Genomic DNA, 24,322 nt, shown 5'->3' with positions numbered 1-24,322 from the left:
ATCTATATATGGGATCTAAAATAGAATATATTTAAATGAATAGAATATGTATTTTGAATATAAGATATTGTAATGATTTGAGATTAAAAAAATTGGTTTTATAAAATCTAGAAATATAAATATCGAAATAAGAATATTATATTGTCTTATTAGTTTGTTAAGATATATGATAGATTTTACATATAAGGTCTGTATTTTAAATATTAGATCATATGAGGAATTGTGATAAAGGAATCATGTTTAATTAAAATTTGGAAAAAAGATAAATATTAAATGTTAAATTAAAATATTAAGGGAAAATCAATTACCAGCTTACTGATTTGCTAAAAGTTTGAATGTTTATAGATAACTAAGACTTGAATTTAAGATATTGTCATCAGTTGAGACACAGGTTAAATAAAACTTAGAAGTATAAATACTAATAATTAAATTCGTATATTAGCTTGTGGCATAAATGCTGATGATTTATTTATTTATTTATTTATTCTATTTTTCTGGAAAGGAAGAAAGGAAAGAAGTAGAAAAAAGGGGAAAAAAAGAAAAATTATTAGCCCTGAGTATGAGATAGGAGACTGAGAAACTGGGATCATTTAAAATCTGGAAATGATAAAGATTAAACGTTAAATTTAAATATTAATGCAAAATTAAAGTTAACAAAAACTTATTAGGTTATTGTCTAAAAGATGGAATGTCAAATTAATTAAGATATGTATAGACTGAAGATTATTAATGAATATTAGAAAGGTATTTTTTGTTTGATTGATAGAATAATAACTGTTTGATAGTAGATCTTATGGGGGAAAGAGAGGGAATTTGTTGTTGTAATACTTTGAGATTTGTACTGATGATATTTAAATGTAATGGAATTACAATGCTCAACTGCCACACTACTTTTCAAATATGTAAATGAAATATTGGAAAATTAATAAAAAACTTGGATATAACAAAATTTTGAGAGCTGAAAGCACAATATAGGAAATGTGCAGTTTTGACTGGAGTGTTATTTTTTTCATGATTTGTAGATACAATAAATTTACACCCCTACACTAAAGCCAAAGTCTGATATTTAAAACATCAAAGTTTTGTTAAATTACCTCTCTTATACAATTAATAATCTGATTAGGATTTTTTATTCAGTTTGCTGCTATATTCCTATATTGCTCCTTTGTTTTCTATTAGAATCAGTTGGAAGCTATGGGGTTTAGTATATGTTTGGGGGTTTTGTATAATGCTTTGTTGTTATTAATATTCTCTCCTGCAATATTCTTTTTTCCCTATGTACCTAAAAGAACAAGATATGGGATTTGAACATGCACTGGAGAGCAAGCCTATATTACTATATTGTCATGCAGATGTTTTATTATGGTCAGCTATTCTTTACAACCTTGTTAGAAGACTAGAATTAAATACTGGATGACTCATGACTATGCAAAAACCAATAAAATATATGCCATATATAAGAATGAAATGATGATGCAAAATGAAGAATGTTAATTAAATGTCAGTGAAGATTAATCGGATAGATATTTGAAAGTATCCATATAATCCATATCTAAGAGGAAGAAATGTTTTAAGAGTTTGATATCAGAAATCAGAGCAATTTTCATTACTGTATATGACACAGAATTAAAAATTCTTGAACTGCTCTTCACAATATAGTTGCCAAGTAACAGCACCATATGACTTATTCCTTTGTAGCAGCCATGGAGATAATACCCCATTGTGTTTGCTTATAACTATATTGATGTCAAACAAGACAGATGACAAGTCTGATAACAGGGTAAAAAAATTACACTGAAGCAATCATTTTATATGGCACATTAGTATACAGAAAAGCTCATAGCATGTTACTGAATTGTGAAAAATCTGGTTTTATGAAAGTTAGGGTAACACTGAAAATATTAATTATTTTTAGGTGCCGTAGGCTGTAATCATATCTCTGAGTTATTAAGTCTACCTACAGGTATAATGGATTGTTCTTTGTCATCACTTCTTTGACAATAGAACTCTAAATATTTGAAGAAAACATAGGACAATTAGATCGAGACAGAAGAAAGGGAAAAGGATTCCAGTCATGGATTCATTTATGCAGAAGAGTAGAATACCATGTTTTCCCAAAAATAAGACCCACTCTGAAAATTAGCCCTAGCCTGATTTTTTGGGAGGATGGGCCTAATATAAGCCCTACCCCCAAAATAAGCCCGGGGGTAAGCACAAGCTGGCCCTTGGCACAGAGCAAGTAAATCCACGCTCAGAGGCAGAGGGAAGTATTTGGGTACCTATGGGGCACTTGGGAATTGAGCAGATCACTTCATTCCCAAGCACCCCACAGGTGCCCAAACACATTTCCTCCAATGATGGACACCCCATTCGCAAGCAGACAGAGCTTCAAGTCTCCACCAGATCTCTGTTCATGGGAAAAGTGTTGGGGCACTTGGGAACTGAGTGAATTGCTTCATTCCCCCACACCTGACAAGCCTCATCGCAGCAGCACTGTCCTGCCAAGAGTGGCCAAAAGCAGCCACAGAAGAAGTGGGGCAGCGGCCAGGCTCCTTGATGGGGCTGTTGCCACCACCATGATATGTGTTGGGGTATGGGAGGCCTAGCTACGGGACACCTGCAGCATGGTAAGCAGGGCACATGCAGCAGATCCCCCCATCAAGCCTCATGGCAGTGGCACTGTGCTGCCGTAAGAAGCTGTAAGGACCCACCCCACTTTGCATCTTAAGAAGACAGAACTCTTGGAATAATTCTTCCAACAGGCATCCTTTATTAAGAGAAAATGGTTGCAGGCGTTTTAGACAGGACTTGGGGTCCAAGCTCTCCCATTCAAGGCTTTAAGGGGTTCCCCAGTAGCCCCACCCAATCCCCCCCTCTTCCAGTGACAGTCTCAGGCATTACACTCCCACCCCCTTTTCCTTACTGCCGGCTGGATGGAAACTTCAAAGAAAACTACATGAAAGGTAATAACCCCATTCTTATGATTACTTCTTTTGGCGATACACACATCCATTTCCTTTGAAGTGTACCGAAGGAAGTGAGGGCCATAAAGTCCCTTTGTTCACCCCCTTCCCTTCATCGTATGACAGAATCCATAGAAGGCAGAAATGGGTTTTTTTATAATTGATAACTAAAGATGAAATATAATTGGATTCTGACATCTTGCCCCTCAAAAATACGACAGATCCACCTGAAAGAAAACAAAACAGGTATAAAAGTTAGCCTGGCTTGTTAGGGTATTCTGTGTGAAATTCTTCAATAGCTTCGGGGCTCTGACATGATGGACCCACTCGTTTTGTGAGGGAGGGAGGTGTTTCCAGGCAACTAGGTACTGAGTCGCTCCATGATATCTCCTAGAGTCAAGGATTTCCTTTATTTCGAAGTGTTGTTTGCCCTCCACCATGATTGGAGGTGGTGGTGGGGAGATTTTTGGCCATAGAGGTGACTGACGCTCTCTTTTCAGCAAGCTGCAATGAAAAATTGGGTGTATTTGCCTGATATCTTTGGGTAATTCTAATTCTACTGTTACTGGGTTTATGATTCTTTTAATTGGAAAAGGCCCTATATATTTTGGTCCAAGCTTTTTACAGGGCTGTAGGGACTTTAGGTATTTTGTAGATAAGTACACCATTTCTCCTATAATGAATGGTGTAGGCTCAACCCTTTTTTTATCGGCTTGTGCTTTGTATGCCTGCCTAGCTTCATCTAGTGCTTTTCTAAATATTGGCCAGGTGTTTTGTAGTTTTTCCATCCATTCTTTCAGTGATGGGATCGTTGGTTTATTTGGGGTTAATTCTGGCATGGGGTTGAAACTTTGACCGTTGGCTATTTGAAAAGCAGTGTAGCCTGTGCTGGAGTAGACTGCATTATTGTAGGCAACTTCTGCAAAAGGGAATAAGTCCATCCAATCACTTTGTTGGAAATTCAAAAAACATCTCAAATATTGCTCAAGTATTGAATGACAACGTTCTGTTTGTCCAACGGTCTAAGGGTGATGGCTAGATGTCAGTCCCTGAGTGGTCCCTAAGAGGGATAAAAATTCCTTCCAAAATGCAGATGTAAATTGCACTCCCCTATCAGAGATGATGCGTTGGGGTGCCCCGTGCAATCTGTGAATGTGCTGGATGAAAAGTTTTGCTAAGGCCTTTGGAGTGGGAATCTTTTGGCAAGGGATAAAGTGCACCTGTTTGGAAAACAAATCCGTGACCGTCCAGAAAACCCGTATTCCCATTGCTTCTGGCAATTCCACTATAAAATCCATGGCTATTTCCCTCCAGGGGCCTGAAGGATTTGCCACTGGTTGTAATAGTCCTGGCGATTTCCCTTGCAACCTCTTTTCAGTGGCACATTTTGGACAACTGGCTATATAACTTTCAATGTCCTTTTTCATGGATGGCCACCAAAATTGCCGTTTAATTAAGTGTAAAGTTTTTACAAATCCAAAATGCCCTGCTGATTTTGTGTCATGGCAAAGCTGCATGAAAGTGACTCTTTGGGTTGTTGGTATATATAACTTTTCCCCTACCCAAGGCAACCCGTCTCTCATTGTACACACATTTTTGTTTTTCTGGAACCATCCATCTGTTTCCAAACTTTTTCTGCATTAAATTCCAGTTTGGCTGTCCAGTTGTGGTATTGATTTGGCTTGGGTTCTTGTGGTTACTGGTGCTGCCAGTTGTGACTCTGCCATTATTGGTTTAGAGTCTGTGGTTTGTATGCTGTTATATTGGGGCATGCGAGATAATGCATCTGCCAGGAAGTTCTTCTCCCTGGTAAATGTTTGAGCTTAAATTGGAACTGGTGAAAATGCTGGGACCAGCGGGCTTGTTTGGGATTGAGTTTCTTGGGCGCTTTCAGGGCTTCCAAATTTTTGTGATTAGTCCACACCTGGAAGGGGATTTTGTTGCCTTCCAGGAACTGTCGCCATGAGAGTAATGCCCAACGTATCCCGTATGCCTCCTTCTCCCATACGGGCCAGCGCTGTTCTGTTTCTGTGAGTTTCTTGGATGTATATGCACAGGGTTGTAATACTCAATCATTATTTTCTTGTAATAGAACAGCCCCCACTGCCACATCACTTGAATCTGCCTGTATTACGAAGGGCTTGTCCATATCTGGGTACCTTAGTACTGGTTCGGCAGAAAAAAGTCTCTTTAGTCTCTCAAATGCTGCTTGGCACACCATTGTCCATGTTAGTGGCTGGCTAGGTTTTACTGCGGATGCTCCCTTCATTTTTATTAAGTTAGTGAGGGGCAAGGATATCTGGGCAAATGAGGGGATGAATTGGTGGTAAAAGTTTGCAAAGCCCCGGAAACTTTGTAGTTGCTTTCTTGTGCGGGGTGGTGCCCAATCTAATACTGCTCTGACCTTCTCTGGGTCCATTTCAATGCCCTGGGAGGATATGCGATAACCTACGTAGTCTATCCTTTCCTGGTGGAATTCGCATTTTGAGAGTTTGGCATATAGGTGGGCGGCCCGCAGTTTCTTTAAAACCGCTCTGACAAGTTTGACATGTTCCTCTTTTGTTTCGGTGAAGATAAGAATGTTGTCCAAGTAAACAAGGACCCCCTTAAACAGGTGCTCCCTTAGAACGTCATTGATTAATTGCATAAAGACTGCAGGGCCCCCTTGTAATCCAAATGACAAGACTTTGAATTGATAGCACCCCATGGGATAGTTAAATGCAGTCTTCCATTCGTCCCCTTCCTTAATTCTCACGCAATAGTAAGCTTCCCATAGCTCTAGTTTAGAAAAAAAATTCCCTTTTGAGAGGTGTGACAGCATGTCTTTCATGAGGGGCAGCGGGTATAGGTTGCTTTCACTGATTGTATTCAGGGCCCTATAATCCACGCATAAGCATAAGGAGCCATCCTTCTTCTCTCTAAAAAGGACTGGGGCTCGCTCGATGAAACCTCTCTCTAGGTTTTTTTTAATAAATCTTTCCATTTCCTCCTTGTCCTTTGGGCTCATGGAGTATAGTCTGGGCTTCAGGAGTTTTGCCCCAGGCTTGAACTCAATGGTACAGTCTGTGGGTTGGTGAGGGGGGGCTCATCCGCCCTCTCCTCACTGAAAACTTCAGCAAGGTCTCTGTATTCCTCTGGTATTTCTGTTAGTCCCTTTTCCTCTCCCATGGATGCTTTTTCTATTCTTGATTCTGGTAGCTCCCCTTGAGGTTTTAAGTCCATAGGGTCTCCCTTCGGGAATTTGATTTCTGTCATCCTCCAATTTACCCAGGGGTTCCATTTTTTTTAACCATTCCATCCCTAGGATCATTGGGCATTCCATGCCTGGGGTCACCACAAACATTATGTCCTCCACATGTTTGCCCAGGGAGAGGTGTATTGGTAGAGTGGCTAGGGTAGCTGGCATCCCCCCTGCTATGGATCCATCTAACTGGCCAAATGAGATTGGTTGTTCCAGTCTCCTCGATGGAATGCCCAGATTCCCCACTAGTGTTGGGCTAATGAGGCAGCAGGTGCAGCCAGAGTCTATTAAGGCTTTCACCTTCACGGCTTCGGGCATGGGGGGAATTAATATAATCACTGTCTTGAGGATGGGTGTAATGTGTCCACTTACCAGGGGTTCGCCCTCCAAGATGTCATCTGAGGCATCCACCAGCCCTGCGGTGTAGGCTGGAGTTCTTTCCCCCTGATGAGCAGAAGTGGGGGGTTCCGCAATTTCCATCATTCTCATGGCAATTTCTTTTGGCTTAGCTGAAGACTTTCTGGATTTGCTGATTGGGGATCTGTCTGGGTTGTGCTGGGGGGCTTTGGAGCGGCATTCTATAGCTTGATGCCCTTCTCTTCCACACTTGAAACATCCCATTTGCTTCTTGGCTGTAGCCGATAGTTTCACTGGTTCATGTGTCAACTCAGGCGGGGAGGGGCTCCATTGTTTTCCTTGGCAGTGTCTCTTCAATATGTCGATCTCTGCTTCCTCTGCCAAGATGTACCATTCCTCAAGTTGGTGTGGGTCCCCTCGGGGCAGGCAAGCATTATAGAGGTCATAATTTAGTCCGTCTTTGAAATGGCTAAGGAGTATGTCTTCCAGCCAGTTCAGTTTGTTGGCAATGGCCCGGAATTCTTGTGTATATTCAGCCACTGGGCGTTTGCCTTGCCTCAACATTTTTATCCTTTCGCGGACTTTGCGATCAGCCAGCGGGTCTTCAAATCGTCTTCTCAGAGAGGACATGAAATGGTTGAAGTTGCTGAGTTCTGGAGCATTGGAGTCATGCAAGTTCACCACCCAATCTGCAGCCAGTCCATCCAGGGCAGATTGCACGATCCGGATGCGGGCTTTGTCACTGGGGATGTCCCACCCGTATTCCTCCATGTAGCTGAGGACTTGGGTTTGGAATAACCCCAAGCGTGTTGGCTCCCCTTTGAATTTCACCTCCAACGGCGGATGTACGTTGTTGGTGGTAGTGTCTTCCATCCAGATCGCCATCTGTGGTTCGATAGGGGGTGCGGGCTACTGGATCAGCAGATGTCCCCGGGGTTGCAAGTTCCACTTCCCCCTCGGTGTCTCTCCCTTTGTGGCTCCAGGAGCTGAGGCAGCCGTACGGCTCAGGATTCTCCTCTCCTAGGGAGCTGAGAGTTCTCTTCATCAGGTCAATAGCTTTCTCTAGGATCCAGTCCGAGTACAGTGCCCAGCTTTCCCCCTCTTCACTTGCGTGCAGGGATTTCTCCATCTCCTGCTTCCATTCTGGTTGCTTGGTCCCCCGTCTCAGAGTCACCTTTCTTGATTCCTTTCCCCACTCACTTTTCTTTCCAATGCCCATTGACCAGCGAGGCCTGTGGTTCCATGTCTCCACCACTTCTTCTCCTGAGGAATCTGACCTCTCGGATCCCAACATCTGGCAAGGTTCCAGTTGGGGCAGCGGTTCTCTTTCCAGGGAGTTTTCCCCTTTTCTTGCTCCATTGTCTGACATGGTAAATTTTTGCAAAATCCCCCGGCAAGGGTCTCCCTTCCAGGTGGATTAATTTTGCAAGAGCTTGGACCCCAAGTCCTGTCTAAAATGCCTGCAACAATTTTCTCTTAATAAAGGATGCTTGTTGGAAGAATTATTCCAAGAGTTCTGTCTTCTTACGATGCAATGTAGGGTGGGTCCTTATTTTAGACAGGACTTGTGGTCCAAGCTCTCCCATTCAAGGTTTTAAGGGGATCTCCAGTAGCCCCACCCAATCACCCCTCTCTTCAAGTGACAGTCTCACCCCACCCCTTTTTCCTTAGTGCCGGCTGGATGGAGACTTCAAAGAAAACTACATGAAAGGTAATAGCCCCATTCTTATGATTACTTCTTTTGGCGATACACACATCCATTTCCTTTGAAGTGTACCGAAAGAAGTGATGGCCATAAAGTCCCTTTGTTCACCCCCTTCCCTTCATCATGACAGAATCCATAGAAGGCAGAAATGGGTTTTTTTATAATTGATAACTAGAGATGAAATATAATTGGATTCTGACAGAAGCCAAAAGTGGCCACAGAAAAAGGGCAGCAGCCAGGCTTCTTAACAGGATTGTTGGTGGCACCATGGTGAAGTGTGACATGTGTCGGGGCATGGGAGGTGTGGCTACAGGAGATCTGCAGCATGGTAAGTGGGTGCATAGGGCAGATCCCCCTCCCCCCTGCCTCACCTCGTGGCCGCAGCCCCAGCGCAATGCACCACGTGGTGTCCTGCTGCAAGCAGCCAAAAGCAGCTGCAGAACAAGTGGTGAGACAGGTGTTTGGGGGGGAAATAAGACATCCCCCGAAAATAAGACCTAGTGCCTCTTTTGGAGGCAAAAAAAATATAAGACCAGGTCTTATTTTCGGGAGAACACAGTACTAATCTCCACTTGGTAGTCCCAAAGGTGCTTTTTCAAAAGGCAACTGGACTTTGTTTTTTCTTGAAGACAATTCACTTCTCATCCAAGAAGCTTTTCCCGTTGTGAGTCAGAACTCTAGTCACAACTGAAGGAGATTCTTGGATAAGAAGTAAAACATCTTTAAGGAAGAACAAAGTCCAGTTGCCTTTTGAAAAAGCACCTTTGGGACAACCATGACCTGGATGATTGAGAATCTCCATAGACATTTCCACTTGGTATTTTGGGGAACCTGCCTGTGAAGTGGGATATAATACATGTCTTCAGAAATATTCTGTCAATTTTCTTTTAATAGCTTAGTCAAACAATGTTGGTACACACAGTGGTTATTTTGGAAACATGCTTAGAAATGTTTCCATTCCCTGAAAAATTCTCTGAGCTTGAAGTATTATTGAAATATTAAAGAAATCTTAATTCACAGTACATATAACTTGTGAAAATTTATATTTTCCAGAAAACATTTAACTTAACCTTTCTGCTTCTATTAGTCTGTCAATGCTAACATTTTATGAGAGCTGTCATTTCAGAACTAAGCTACAGGCATGCAGTAATTTCTATCTAAAATGTTGAAGCTAGAACTAAAAACCTACATCTTATATAGATTTATTAAGTTTAAAAGTAGCTGATCTAAATTTCTAATTTTAAATATTTTCTTTATAGTGTCCCTTCAGAATAGGCATTTCTGTATGGTAAAGTGGGATTGCACCAGCCTTTCCCTAAAGCTGCTCTTTATTCTCCAATTGATTTAATTGTACAATAAGGTCTTATTTCAAATTCTGCAATTGTATACTTGCAAAATAATGTCTAGCATTACAGATGTGCTATCATATGCTACTCACCCATCCACCCATAATTGTGGATTGAATCTTTTAATTAATGAGGTGATGAATGACATATATAAACTGCAATGCAAAAACCTGCATAAAATCCAGGCATTGCTATTTTCAGTGTTGCAGTAAACTATCAGATCTTGGTTACCACATCATGAAAATGCAGTGCAGCTTGTAAAACAATTTTTGTCAAATACAAGCAATACTTTTTTTTGTTTGTTTGTTTCTACAGCATAGGCGGCAGTAATTTCTATAAAGTCTTCCATATCCAATTTTTTTATTGTCTTAATAGTTGCAAAAATATTGGTCCATATTCTTCTTTCTCTCTTTGTTTTCAACTGTTAGTTGAAACCTTTGGGTGGCCGAGAGTTGCATTTTGTATTTTTTTTTAACAATCAAAAGTTGCATTGAAAAGAGGCTATGAAGCCAAATGGTGGGCCTTGTAAAAATTAAAAAATACAGGATTATGTTTAAAATATAAATAAAAGAATAAATATAGTATAGTATAGTATAGTATAGTATAGTATCGTATCGTATCATATATCATATCATGCACTCTTTCAGCAGTATAATGTGGACTTTCTCCAAAACATATAATGTTTTGATGTCATATTTCAGCAGTAAACCTATACTTTATCAATATATTTTGAAAACATATTGTTGATTTCAGTGCCAATATTAAAAGTGGCATGCTAGTTATAGTTTAGAACTCTTTTTTCAGCACAGTGCTGAAAAAGCAAATAATCCAACATAATAAGAGTGGCAATTATGTATAAACTTATCCCACATATGGCTCTTTGAAATAGCCATAACTAGGTGTCATGGAAAATAATCAATTGTGCAAAGATATAATTTCTTGCTGGCAAATGAGATTTCCTCCAGCAAACTGACTTTGTATTGTTTTCTGGAATGTGCCAATTTGTTTTATTAGAAAGTCTGAAAAGAGATATGAGTGCTTTTGATTGTTTGCTTGGTTGTGCTTGGTTTTTTATTTCTAATGTTTATATTTGGTACTCTTTCCAAACCAACAGATTGGAAGGAAATTGTGTAATGAAGCTCAGGATTCTGTCTGTTGCTCTCACCAGTCATCAGCACAATACCTTGGGAATGGGAGGAGATTTAGTGTGGAGAAACCATCAACAGATGACTGGTTTGGAAATAGGTTGTATCTGGTCAAAGGCTGGATAGAGAGAAAATGAAGTATCTGTGTAGGAAAGAAGACAATGTCTTCAAATGTTGCTGAACGGATGAGGACTGGAGGCTAAAATGTATAAGGAATAGTTGCTGGAATTCGATATGTCTAGTTTAATGAAGAGAAGGACGAGGGATGATATGAGAGCATGTTCCAATATCTCAGGGGCTGCCACAAAGAAGAGGGAGTCAAGCTATTCTCCAAAGCACCTGAAGGCAAGACAAGAAGTAACAGATGGAAACTGACCAAAGAGAGAAGCAACCTAGAACTAAGGAGAAATTTTCTGACAATTAGAACAATTAATCAGTGGAACAACCTGCCTGCAGAAGTTGTGAATACTCCATCACTGAAAGTTTTTAAGAAGAGACTGGACAGCCATTTGTCTGAAATGGTATAGGGTTTCCTGCCTGAGCAGGGGTTGGACTAGATGACCTCCAACTTTATTATTATTATTGATCATCTCACAGTCAGCCAGATGTTCAGACTGCATTTGGCATTTTGTCTACCTATCGAGTCCTTACCCAGGACCTGGGATAGGCAGATGTGGATGTTTGATGGTATTACAGATATCGTCGCAGGATGGAAGCAGTTCCTAGTAAGGCCGCCTTTTGCAATTGACTAATAGCGAATTTGTCAATGCCAATGGTGTTCAAGTGGTGCTCCAGTTGTTTTGGGATTGCACCCAAGGAGCCTATTACTATTGGTACTACCCTTGCTTGCTTTTGCCACAGTCTTTCTATTTCTATTTGTAGGTCTTTGTATTTTGTTATCTTCTCCAGTTCTTTCTCTTCTATTCTGCTGTCTCCAGGCACTGCCAATCCACTATCCAGACTTTTTTGTCTTTCTCATCGACAATTGTTAAGTCTGGGGTGTTATGTTGCAGGTGCTTGTCTGTTTGAATTCTGAAGTCCCAGAGCAGTTTAATTTTATCATTTTCTATGACTTTCTCTATTTTATGATCCCACCAGTTTTTGCTTACAGGCAAATGATATTTTTTGCAGATCTTCCAATGCATCATTGTTGCTACTTTGTCATGCCGCTGCTTGTAGTCAGTCTGTGCAATCTTCTTGCAACAGCTTACCAGGTGGTCCACTGTTTCTTCAGCTTCTTTGCATAGGCGGCACTTACTGTCTGTTGCTGTCTTCTCAATTTTGACTTTATATGCATTTGTCCTTAAGGCTTGGTCTTGTGCAGCCAGAATTAGTCCCTTGGTCTCTTTCTTCAATTTTCCTGCTCTTAGCCATTGCTAGGTCTTGTTAATATCTGCTTTTCCAGCTATTTTTTTAATGTATTGGCCATGTAGTGCTTTGTCTTCCCATTCCTTATAGGTTGAGAGCTTTTGCTGATGATTTGGTTGTGACGTTATCCTATCCAACAGATTCGGTCAGAGATTTGGTTGAAATTGTCAGAATCCAATCATATTTCATCTTTAATTATCAAATATAGAAACTCCCAATTCTGCCTTCTTTGGATTCTGCCATAAGAGGGAGAGAAGGGGGAGAACAAAGGGGCTTTATGGCCCTCACTTCCTTCAGTACACTTCAAAGAGCTGAATGCTGAATGTGTGTTTATTGTAACATCAAAGCGTTAGCACTAGAGAACCTTATCATAACAAAGCAGGGTACTTGCCTTTCATGTAGTTACCTGAAGTCTCCATTCAGACGGAAGAAAGAAGAAAGGGGGTGGAATTGTGATACTTGAAACTATCACTGGAAGGGGGGTTGATTGGGTGGGACTACTGGGGAACCCCTTAAAACCTTGAATGGGAGAGCTTGAACCCCAAGTCCTGTCTAGCATGCCTGCAACCATTTTCTCTTAATAAAGGATTCCTGTTGGAAGAATTATTCCAAGAGTTCTGTCTTCTTAAGATGCAAAGTGGGGTGGGTCCTTACATTAGACAGGACTTGCAAAATTAATCCACCTGGAAGGGAGACCCTTGCCGGGGGATTTTGCAAAAATTTACCATGTCAGACAATGGAGCAAGAGAGGGGAAAACTCCCTGGAAAGAGAGCCGCTGACCCAGTTGGAACCTTGCCAGATGTTGGGATCCGAGAGGCCAGATTCCTCAGGAGAAGAAGTGGTGGAGACACAGGACCACAAGCCTCGCTGGTCGATGGGCGTTGGAAAGAAAAGTGAGTGGGGAAAGGAATCAAGAAAGGTGACCTGAGACGGGGGACCAAGCAACCAGAATGGAAGCAGGAGATGGAGAAATCCCTGCACGCAAGTGAAGAGGGAGGAAGCTGGGCACCGTACTCAGACTGGATCCTAGAGAAAGCTATTGACCTGATGAAGAGAACTCTCAGCTCCCTAGGAGAGGAGAATACTGAACCCTACGGCCGCCCCAGTTCCTGGAGCCGCAAAGGGAGAGACACCGAGGGGGACATGGAACCTGCAACCCCAGGGACATCTACTGATCCAGGAGCTCCCACCCCCTGCCGGACCACAGATGGCAATCTGGACGGAAGGCACTACCACCCACAACAGAGGCACCGATCCATTCCAAGACGTCCACCGTTGGAAGTGAAATTCAAAGGGGAGCCAACACGCTTGGGGGTTTTCCTAACCCAAGTCCTCAGCTACATGGAGGAATATGGGCAGGACATCCCCAGCGACAAAGCCCGCATCCGGATCGTGCAATCTGCCCTGGATGGACCAGCTGCAGATTGGGTGGTGAACCTGCATGACTCCAATGCCCCAGAACTCAGTAACTGCAACCGTTTCATGTCCTCGTTGAGAAGACGAATTTGAAGACCCCCTGGCACGATCGCAAAGCCCGGTGGAAAGAATAATAACGATGAGCAGGCAACGCCAGTGGCCGAGTATACACAAAGAATTCCGGGCCATTGCCAGCAAACTGAATTGGCCAGAAGGACATCCCTCCTTGGCCATTCAAAGACGACAAACTATGATCGATATGATGCTGCCTGCCCCGAGGGGCCCAACATCGACTTGAGGAATGGACGTCTTGTCAGAGGAAGCAGAGAATCGGACATATGAAGAGGCACCGCCGAGGAAAACAATGGAGCCGCCCCACGGCTAAGCTGACACAACAACCGGTGAAATCATCGGATACAGCCAAAGCAAGCAAAGGGATGTTTCAAGTGTGGAAGAGAAGGGCATCGAGCTGTAGAATGCCGCTCCAAAGGCCCCCAGCACAACCCAGACAGATCCCCAATCAACAAACCCGGAAAGTCTTCAGCTAAGCCAAAAGAAACGGCCATGAGAATGATGGAAATTGCAGAACCCCCCACTTCTGCTCACCAAGGGGAAAGAACTCCAGCCTACACCACAGGGCGGTGGATGCGTCAGATGACAGCTCGGAGGGCACAACCCTGGTAAGTGGATGCATCATCACACCCATCTTCAAAACAGTGATTATATTAATCCCCCCCCATGCCCGAAGCTGTGAAGGTGAAAGCCTTAATAGACTCTGGCTGTACCCGCTGCCTCATTAGCCCAACACTAGTGGGGAATCTGGGCATCCTATCCAGGAGACTGGAACAACCAATCTCATTTGGCCAGCTAGATGGATCCATAGCAGGGGGGGTGCCAGCTACCCTAGCCACTTTGCCAATACATCTCTCCCTGGGCAAACATGAAGAGGACTTAACGTTTGTGGTGACCCCAGGTATGGAATGCCCAATGATTCTAGGGATGGAATGGTTGAAAAAATGGAACCCCTGGGTAAATTGGAGGACGACAGAAATCAAATTCCCGAAGGGGGACCCTATGGACTTAAAACCCCAAGGGAGGCTACCAGAATCAAGAATAGAAAAAGCATCCATAGGAGAGGAAAAAAAGATTAACAGAAATACCAGAGGACTATAGGGACCTTGCTGACGGCTTAGTAGGACGAGGGCGAATGAGGTTCCACACCACCGCCCACAGACTGTACCATTGAATTCAAGCTTGGGGCAAAACTCCCGAAGCCCAGATTATACTCCATGAGCCCAAAGGAGAAGGAGGAAATGGAAAGATTTATAAAAAAAAAACCTGGAGAGAGGTTTCATTGAGCCAGCCAAGCCTAAAGTGGCTGCCCCGGTCCTTTTTAGAGAGAAGAAGGATGGCTCTTTACGTTATGCGTGGATTATAGGGCCCTGAATACAATCAGTGAAAGCAACCTATACCCGCTGCCCCTCATGAAAGACATGCTGTCACACCTATCGAAAGGGAAAAATTTTTCTAAACTAGACTTAAGGGAAGCTTACTATCGAGTGAGAATCAAGGAAGGGGACGAATGGAAGACTGCATTTAACTGCCCCATGGGGTGCTATCAATTCAACGTCTTGCCATTTGGATTACAAGGGGGCCCTGCAGTCTTTATGCAATTAATCAATGACGTTCTAAGGGAGCACCTGTTTAAGGGGGTCATTGTTTACTTGGACGACATTCTTATCTTTACTGAAACAAAAGAAGAACACGTCAAACTTGTCAGAGCGGTTTTAAAGAAGCTGCGAGCCGCTCACCTATATGACAAACTCTCAAAATGCGAATTACACCAGGAAAGGATAGACTACCTAGGCTATCGCATATCCCCACAGGGCATTGAAATGGACCCGGAGAAGGTCAAAGCAGTACTAAATTGGGCACCACCCCACACAAGAAAGCAACTACAAAGTTTCCTGGGCTTTGCAAATTTTTACCGCCAATTCAACCCCTCATTTGCACAGATAGCCTTGCCCCTCACTACCTACTAAAAACGAAGGAGCATCATCAAGTAAAACCTAGCCAGCCACTAACATGGACAATGGAGTGCCAAGCAGCGTTTGAGAGACTAAAGAGACCTTTTTCTGCCGAACCAATACTAAGGCACACACGACAGGGACAAAAAAAACAAAAAAAACAAAATAACAAAACAAGGGGGGGGGGGGGGACCTTTCGTTAATACAGCGCAGATGCAAAGGATGTGGCACTGGGGGCTGTGCTATTACAAGAAAATGATATGCAGTATGGCAACCCTGATGCCATATACATCCAAGAAACCAAGGGAAACAGAACAGCGCTGGGGCCCGTATGGGAGAGAAGGAGGCTTATGGGATACGGTTGGCGCATTTACTCACGTGGCGACAGTTCCTGGAAGGCAACAAAATCCCCTTCCAGGTATGGACTGATCACAAAAATTTAGAAGCCCTGAAAACTTCCAGGAAACTCAATCCCAAACAAGCCCGCTGGTCCCAGAATTTTCACCAATTCCAATTTAAACTCAAACATTTACCAGGAAGAAAGAACTTCCTGGCAGATGCTCTATCTCGCATGCCCCAATATAACAGCGCACGAACCACAGACTCTAGACCAATAATGGCAGAGTCACAACGGGCAGCACCAGTAACCACAAGAACCCAAGCCAAAATAAAACCACAACTGGACAGCCAAACTGGGATTGAATTCAGAAAAAGTTTGGAAACAGATGAATGGTTCCAGAAAAACAAAAATGTGTGCACAATGAGAGACGGGTTGCCTTGGGTAGGGGACAAGTTATATATACCAACAACTCAAAGAGTAACTTTCATGCACCTTTGCCATGACACAAAATCAGCAGGGCATTTTGGATTTGTAAAATCTTTACATTTAATTAAACGGCAATTTTGGTGGCCATCCATGAAAAAGGACATTGAAAGTTATATAGCCAGTTGTCCAAAATGTGCCACGGCAAAGAGGTTGCAAGGGAAAGTGCCAGGACTATTGCAAACAGTGGCAAGTTCCTCAGCCCCCTGGAGAGAAATAGCCATGGATTTTATAGTGGAATTGCCAGAAAGCAATGGGAATACTGTGGTCTGGACGGTCACGGACTTGTTTTCCAAACAGGTGCACTTTATCCCTTGCCAAAAGATTCCCACTGCAAAAGCCTTAGCAAAACTTTTCATCCAACACATTTACAGATGGCATGGGGCACCCCAACGCATCATCTCTGACAGGGGGGTGCAATTTACGTCTGCATTTTGGAAGGAATTTTTATCCCTCTTAGGAACCACTCAGGGACTGACATCTAGCCACCACCCTAAAGGAAATGGGGGGGCTGAAAAAATGAACTCAGTACTTAAGCAATATTTAAGATGTTTTCTTAGTTTCCAGCAGACCGAGTGGGCGGACTTACTCCCCTTTGCAGAAGTTGCCTACAATAATTCAGTCCACTCCAGCACAGGTTACACTCCTTTTCAAATAGCCACCGGTCAAAGCTTCAACCCCATGCCAGAATTAACCCCAAACGAACCAACGATCCCCTCGCTGAAAGAATGGATGGAGAAATTACAAAACACCTGGCCAATAGTCAGAAAAGCACTAGATGAAGCTAGGCAGGCATACAAAACACAAGCCGATAAAAAAAGGGTTGAGCCTACACCAGTCATTATAGGAGAAATGGTGTACTTATCTACAAAATACCTAAAGTCCCTACAGCCCTGTAAAAAACTTGGACCAAAATATATATGACCTTTTCCAATTAAAAGAATCATAAATCCAGTAACAGTAGAATTAGAATTACCCAAAAATCTCAGGCAAATACACCCAATTTTTCATTGCAGCTTGCTGAAAAGAGAGAATCAGTCACCTCTACGGCCAAAAATCCCCCCCCACCACCTCCAATCATGGTGGAGGGTGAACAACACTTCGAAATAAAGGAAGTCCTTGACTCTAGGAGATATAATGGAGCAACTCAGTACCTAGTTGCCTGGAAACACCTCCCTCCCTCACAAAATGAGTGGGTCCATAAACGTCATGTCAGAGCCCCGAAGCTATTGAAGAAGTTTCACACAGAGTATTCTAACAAGCCTAAATAAATTTTATACTTGTGTTTTCTTTCAGGTGGACCTCTCTTATTTTTAAGAGGGGCCGGATGTCAGAATCCAACCATATTTCATCTTTAATTATCAAATATAGAAACTCCCAATTCTGCCTTCTTTGGATTCTGCCATAAGAGGGAGAGAAGGGGGTGAACAAAGGGGCTTTATGGCCCTCACTTCCTTCAGTACACTTCAAAGAGCTGAATGCTGAATGTGTGTTTATTGTAACATCAAAGCGTTAGCACTAGAGAACCTTATCATAACAAAGCAGGGTACTTGCCTTTCATGTAGTTACCTGAAGTCTCCATTCAGACGGAAGAAAAAAGAAAGGGGGTGGAATTGTGATACTTGAAACTATCACTGGAAAGGGGGTTGATTGGGTGGGACTACTGGGGAACCCCTTAAAACCTTGAATGGAAGAGCTTGAACCCCAAGTCCTGTCTAGCATGCCTGCAACCATTTTCTCTTAATAAAGGATTCCTGTTGGAAGAATTATTCCAAGAGTTCTGTCTTCTTAAGATGCAAAGTGGGGTGGGTCCTTACAGAAATTTTAGCACAGTATGGACAGGTCTCTGGTTTTAAGGTGAACAAGAATAAAACTAAAATATTATTGAAAAATATGTCTGCGAAGGGAAAATATATTATAGTTGAGGCAAAAGGTTATGAAGTAGTTAATAAGGTTAAGTATTTGGGAATATATATTACAACATCTAATGGAAAATTGTATAAGAATAATTATGAACGCTTATGGGTAAAAGTAAAAAAAGATTTAAATGATTGGCAAAAATTACAATTATCGTTACTGGGAAGAATCTCAATAGTAAAGATGAATGTTCTACCAAAGTTTCTTTTTTTGTTCCAGATTATACCTATTTTAAAAAAGGATGCTAATTTGGATGAGTGGCAGAAGGGTATCAATAAATTTATTTGGGGTGGGAAGAAATCAAGGGTAAAGTTTAAGATTTTACAAGACGCTCGAGAAAGAGGTGGACTTAAAGCACCTAATTTGAAATTACATTATGATGTGGCCACTTTAACTTTAGTAAGCGACTGGCTTAATTTAACAAATAAAAATATTCTTGCTCTTGAAGGTTGGAATTTATTATATGGCTGGCATGCATATTTAATTTTTGATAAGAAAGTAGATTGGGTTTTTAAGTCAACACATTTTAAGAAATGCTTTACTTCGAGTTTGGAAGAAGTATTATTGTAAGTTAAATTATAAAATACCTATTTGGGGGATTCCTGGACAAGCAATCCAGGGGGTTTCTAAGGGGATGAATTTTGATAATATTTCGTATAAAGAGTTACTTATTTGGTCGGGTACTGATGGGCAACTAAAGTCTTCAGATGTGCTAAGGCAAGAAAATATTTTACAATCATGGTTTCAATATTTGCAAATAGTGGAGAGGTGGACCATAGATAAGAAAGTGGGAATTACTTTAGCAGATGAAAATTTGGTAATTCAGATTAAAGATCAGAAATGTGCTCATATTAAAAGAATTTACAATGAGTTAATAAAATTGGATTCGGAAACAGAGTTAGTAAAAGATTGTATGATTAAATAGGCTCAGAATATTCAGGAACCGATTTCATTGGATTTATGGGAGGTAATTTGGATTAGAAATGTTAAATTTATGCAGGCTCAAAACTTGAGGGAAAACTTTTATAAAATACTTTATAGATGGCATCTGGATCCTAAAAAGTTGTCTTGTATGTACCCGAACCTGCAACCTAAATGTTGGAGATGTGGTTGCTTGGATGCAACTTATTTTCATGTTTGGTGGACTTGTAAAAATATTAAAGCTTTTTCGATTATGATTTGGTGGAACATTCAAAAGGTTTTTAAAAGGAAGATTAAGTTTACTCCCCAGTTATTTCTTTTGGGTATTTTTGTGGATTTGGATGCTAAAGAAACTATTTTAATGTTGAATTTAATAACAGCAGTGAGATTATTGGTGGGTCAATATTGGAAGAAGGATTCTCTGCCTTCTTTAGAAGAATGGGTATTTAAGGTTTCTAATTTAGCAGAAATGGCTAAAATTTCTGCTTATTTAAAGGACCATTCACAAGAGAGATATGTTATTGTATGGAGAAGATGGATAGAACATGTTCAGAAGAAGTATAGAACTACAAAGTTTCATTTATTTTATGAGTAATAGATTTGTTTATAAAATTATGATGTTAAAGTTTGAAGAGAGTTAAGGGTTAGTATGATTTTCGTTGTTGTATAATTAGTAAACTTAAATAGATTATGTTTAATATGTTTGTATAACCCTGTACTTTGCTCTGGGAAGTGGGGGGGAGGGGTTGAAGGTTAAATAGTTCAGATAAGTAGAAATAGTTTCATTGTTTATAATATTATGTTTTATTTTGGAGAGAGGAATTGCTCTGGCATTTTTCCTGGACTGCATCCGGAATGAGAAGATAGGAGGAAGGGGAGAAGTAAATAGGAAGGTTGAGGAGACGGAGGAGAGGGGGAGAGTGAAGAAGAAGAGGGAAAGAGGGAAGTGAGAGAAGAGGTTAGAGGGTGGGGGGAAATGGGTGAGCAATACCGAAAGTTATGTGTATAAATTTACTTTACTCTTTATCTGAAGTATTTTTTATGATGTAATGTAAAATTGAAAATAAAATTTTTTTACAAAAAAAATAATAATGGTGACAAGCAAACTTTTTTAAAAAGCATCTCTTTCAGCCTTTAGGACCAAGAATTTAATGCTATTAATTAATTGCTCGGACCTGTATTCAGAATTACCTGAAGAATGGAAAAGAAGAATAATTGAAAACAAAGATTAAAATTTTAAAAATTATTAGCAGCCCTTAAGGAAAAACAAAACTCTTGAAATACCCATAGTCAATATTTCTATGCTAGGCAGGACAGTCGAGTTTGACTTTGTCCTTCATTGTAGAGTTTTCAAATTCTTGTATTGATTTTTTTTGGGAGGGGGGGAGAAAGCAATTTTGTTTAAGTGCCATGGAGGCAGCAAAATATAAACTTAGTTTCTTCAGCAACTTTAGAACAAAAACATGAACTAGTTATTTATGATTCCTAAAAAATGTAAATATGCAGCAATTTTATTTACAGTTTTTGTAACAGAATCTAGAAGGGACAGGCTTATGATTTAAGGCATTCAGTGTATTCTAATTTTGCTAACCCCTTGTTTTTACTTTTAGGCAATACTGCAAAGATATTCATTGAGATTCAGGATGAAAACGATCATGCTCCTATCTTCACAAAAAAGATTTATATAGGAGGTGTCTCTGAAGACGCTAGAATGTTTTCTTCTGTGATCAAAGTAAAGGTAGGAATTATGCTGAACAACCCGTTTTGCTTTCAATATTTTTAAAAGGTACACTTATAAAGCAACCTACCATCCATTCAAACACGTACCCTAGAGTCTTATCTGCATGCAGAAAGACCACTTGGTATGCATACAGATTTTCAGCTGTCTGAGAGTGGAAGATTTGCTTATTGAAAATTATTTAACAGAATTTTCCATGCCATTAATACTTCCAGTGAGATCCAGTATTTTTAACTCGTTATTGATATAAGTGGTTTCCAGGGCTTTTTTTTTTTTTTTTGGTCATAGAACGCCCAGAACGGAGTTTCGGCACCTTTTTGGGATGGAACCTCGTAGGATAGGAAAGGCAGGTTGTATGACAAGTGTGAGTTCCAGCACCTTTTTTTATATATAAAAAAGCACTGGTTATTTCTATACATGCTGCCCATTCTTTAAGGCAGTGGTTCTCAACGTTTGTGTGACGGCGACCCCCGTCACACAAACGTTCTGTGCATGCGCGGCGCCGCGCGCATGGGGGCACCGCCCCATGGGTGGTGCGCATGTGCAGCACCCCATGCACGGTGGTGGCCCCATGCATGGCACGCATGCGCGGTGGTGGCCCCATGCGCAGCGTGCATGCGCAGCGGCGCCCCCTGAGGGGAGAAAATGGCGGATCACCTTCTTTGGCGACCCCCAAAAAATGGTTGATCGACCCCAAATGGGGTCGCGACCCATAGGTTGAGAACCACTGCTTTAAGGTATAATTATTCATAGAATAACAGAGTTGGAAGGGACCTGGGAGGTCATCTAGTCCAACCCTCTGCACAAGCAGGAGACCCTATACCATTTCAGACAAATGACTGTCCTGGCTCTTCTTGGAAGTCTCCAGTGAGGAGGCAACCACAACTTCTGAAGGCAAGCCGTTCCACTAGTTGATTGTTCTCACCATTAGAAAATTTCTCCTTAGTTCTAGGCTACTTCTCTCCTTGATTAGTTTCCATCCATTGTTTCTTGTCTTGCTTTTTGGTCCTTTGGAAAATAGTTTGACCCCTTGTCTTTGTAGGAGTCCCTCAAATATTAGAACACTGTTATCATGTCACCCCTAATCATTTTTTCACTAGACTAGACATACCCAGTTCCTGCAACTGTTCTTCATCTGTTTTAGCCTCCCTTAAATACAGAAGCAGCTTCTATAATAATTGTTTGACTTTTGATAAATGAAGGCTTTTTTAATTACTGCTTTCTTTTTAATCCCAAAATATGCTATTAATATGTCCAGTCAGATCCAGTATTTTTTAACTTGTCATACTTATCGATATAATAAGTTTTTTCTACTACATTCTGCCTACTCTTTGAGGTATAATTATTCTTGCTTAGCCATTATGAGTTCAAAATCTGAACTCCTGTATATCTGCAATCTTCCCAGAATATACTATTTAATATTGCTAGCAGTAGGAAAGTTGAACAAGGTTGATTGATAAGAAGTGTGTTTATGTAGCTCAATCTAGCTCTTATCCTAGCTACAATATCTCTGAATTAACATAATTGCCTGGAATAAAATATGGAAGAAACACTTGCTGTTGTTGTTCCACTGGATTTTTTTAGTCCTCAAAAAAAAAAAAAAAAAAAAAAAGGGTTCAAGCAAGAGAGAATTCCTTATAAATTAGGCTTCTGGAACTACTTTTCTGTTTAAAAAAAAGTTAGCAGTTTATACACTTTTCCAGATCCATTACTGTACATAACATACAAAATGTGGTAGACAACAAGCTAAATCTAAAAAATATATAATGAATTATTTTATATATCAAAAACAGAATCACTTTTGAATGTAGAGATAAGCTATATACAGAGTATTGGATACTGCCTGAAAAATAGCAGTATGAAATAAATGTTTTCTCATACTTTGTAACTTTCTATAGGACAATTTTATCATGTTATGTAGCTATGACTATAAATATATTTTATTTGTTGGACAAATAATAGTATGATTATAAGGTGCATATTCATTACAATATCTGATTTCCTTATATTATGCTCATATATAAGTATATCAGATATACCGTTTTCTCATGCTCTATGTTACGTTTGTATCCTCCAAGATTATAAGGGAATATATGTAACACTCCATCTTCCAGGTTTTCCCCATCAACTACTGCAAGATTTTTCATTTGGCTGTTTGATCATTTAATATAATTTGAGCTCCTAAAGCAATATGGAGCATAAGAAAAATGAACAAAGCATATAAATTAAAAGAGCCCTCAAATTTCTTACAGCACCATCACACGTGCATTCTTTTTTAAACATTATTTGGGATATACAGTAGATTCAAAATATTTTCAGGCAGATTAATGTTGTTAAATCATAAGAAATACTTATTTAAACTTTTACTGAGTTTCCAAAATTGAATATTGTAAATGCCTTGTTCTACAGATCATAAATAACTGGTAATATTAATGTTAACCATATATTTAAACTTCTGATAAAAAAAATAAATTATTGGTTTTACTTTAAATATAGTTCCTCTTAAACATCCAAGCATTTTAGGTGTTTTTGAAGCTGCTAAATTGTATGGGTCCCATTGTAATCAACTAAAATGTTTTGATGATTTTTCTGATTCTGTCTGTTGTGTCCTGAGCCTGCAAAAGCAGGCTCAGGATGTTGCATTCATCCCGGGCATTCCAAAAGCTGCCCAGGACCAGACAGACTGGCGCTGGCCTTGTGCGCATGCGCAAAGCATGAAAATGCTCTGTTCCTATTGGTTGACACTGTCCGGGCTTCTGGCCATATAAAAAAGCCTGCGTGCCTTTTGCTTTTGTTTGGTTGTTGTAGAAGGAGAATAAAGTGTTTGTTCAGCATCGCCATGTATCTTCATCATTCGCATGCGAACAAAGTATACAACACTGGCGACGAAGGTGGGATCCTTTGCAAGCTGAAACAAAAGATTTAAGGACTTACCCAAGAAGTCCTGAAGAGGGGAAGACGGCGTCTGAATCAGCATCCCAGCCTGCCAGTACAGCATCGCTGGAGGGTGAGCTCGGCTAAAGGACCCTTTCCCCAAACAGCAGCTTGCAGAGGAAGCGAGTGGTGAAGGTCGTAAAGTTTACGATGTCGAAGATTAGCCACTTGACTGATTTCGATGTCTCCCACCCAGAGAGATGGAATTCCTGCATATCATGGGTGGAGAACTACTTCAGAGTAAATCAGATTAGAGAAGATGGCCTGAAGGCAGCAACTCTTTTGTGTGCCTGTGGACAAGAAGCATTTGACATCACAGAAAATCTGGTAGTCCCTGCACCTCTGCAGTCAGTAACATATGCTGACTTGAAGAAAATGTTGAAGGAACATTTCCAGCCGAAGTTATCCATCATTGCTTGG

At 40.8% G+C, this 24,322-nt stretch overlaps 1 protein-coding gene across 1 annotated transcript in view; it reads left to right on the top strand.

Moving 5' to 3' along the window:
- The window catches only part of PCDH15 (protocadherin related 15), a gene marked incomplete at its 5' end in the record, with an annotated part of 401,689 nt that extends 380,574 nt beyond the window's left edge, over positions 1–21,115 (top strand). Inside the window, one exon of the mRNA XM_039366933.1 lies at positions 20,841–21,115. Within this exon, the coding sequence (XP_039222867.1) occupies positions 20,841–21,013 (173 nt within the window). The remainder of the gene's footprint in view (positions 1–20,840) is intronic.
- Positions 21,116–24,322: the final 3,207 nt, after the last annotated feature.

The sequence above is a fragment of the Crotalus tigris genome, unplaced genomic scaffold (genome assembly GCF_016545835.1).
Source record: "Crotalus tigris isolate CLP2741 ecotype Arizona unplaced genomic scaffold, ASM1654583v1 scf7180000020464.425836, whole genome shotgun sequence".
Lineage (NCBI taxonomy): Eukaryota > Metazoa > Chordata > Lepidosauria > Squamata > Viperidae > Crotalus > Crotalus tigris.
Note: the sequence above shows the minus strand (reverse complement) of the source record. Positions and strands in the feature narration are given on the sequence as shown.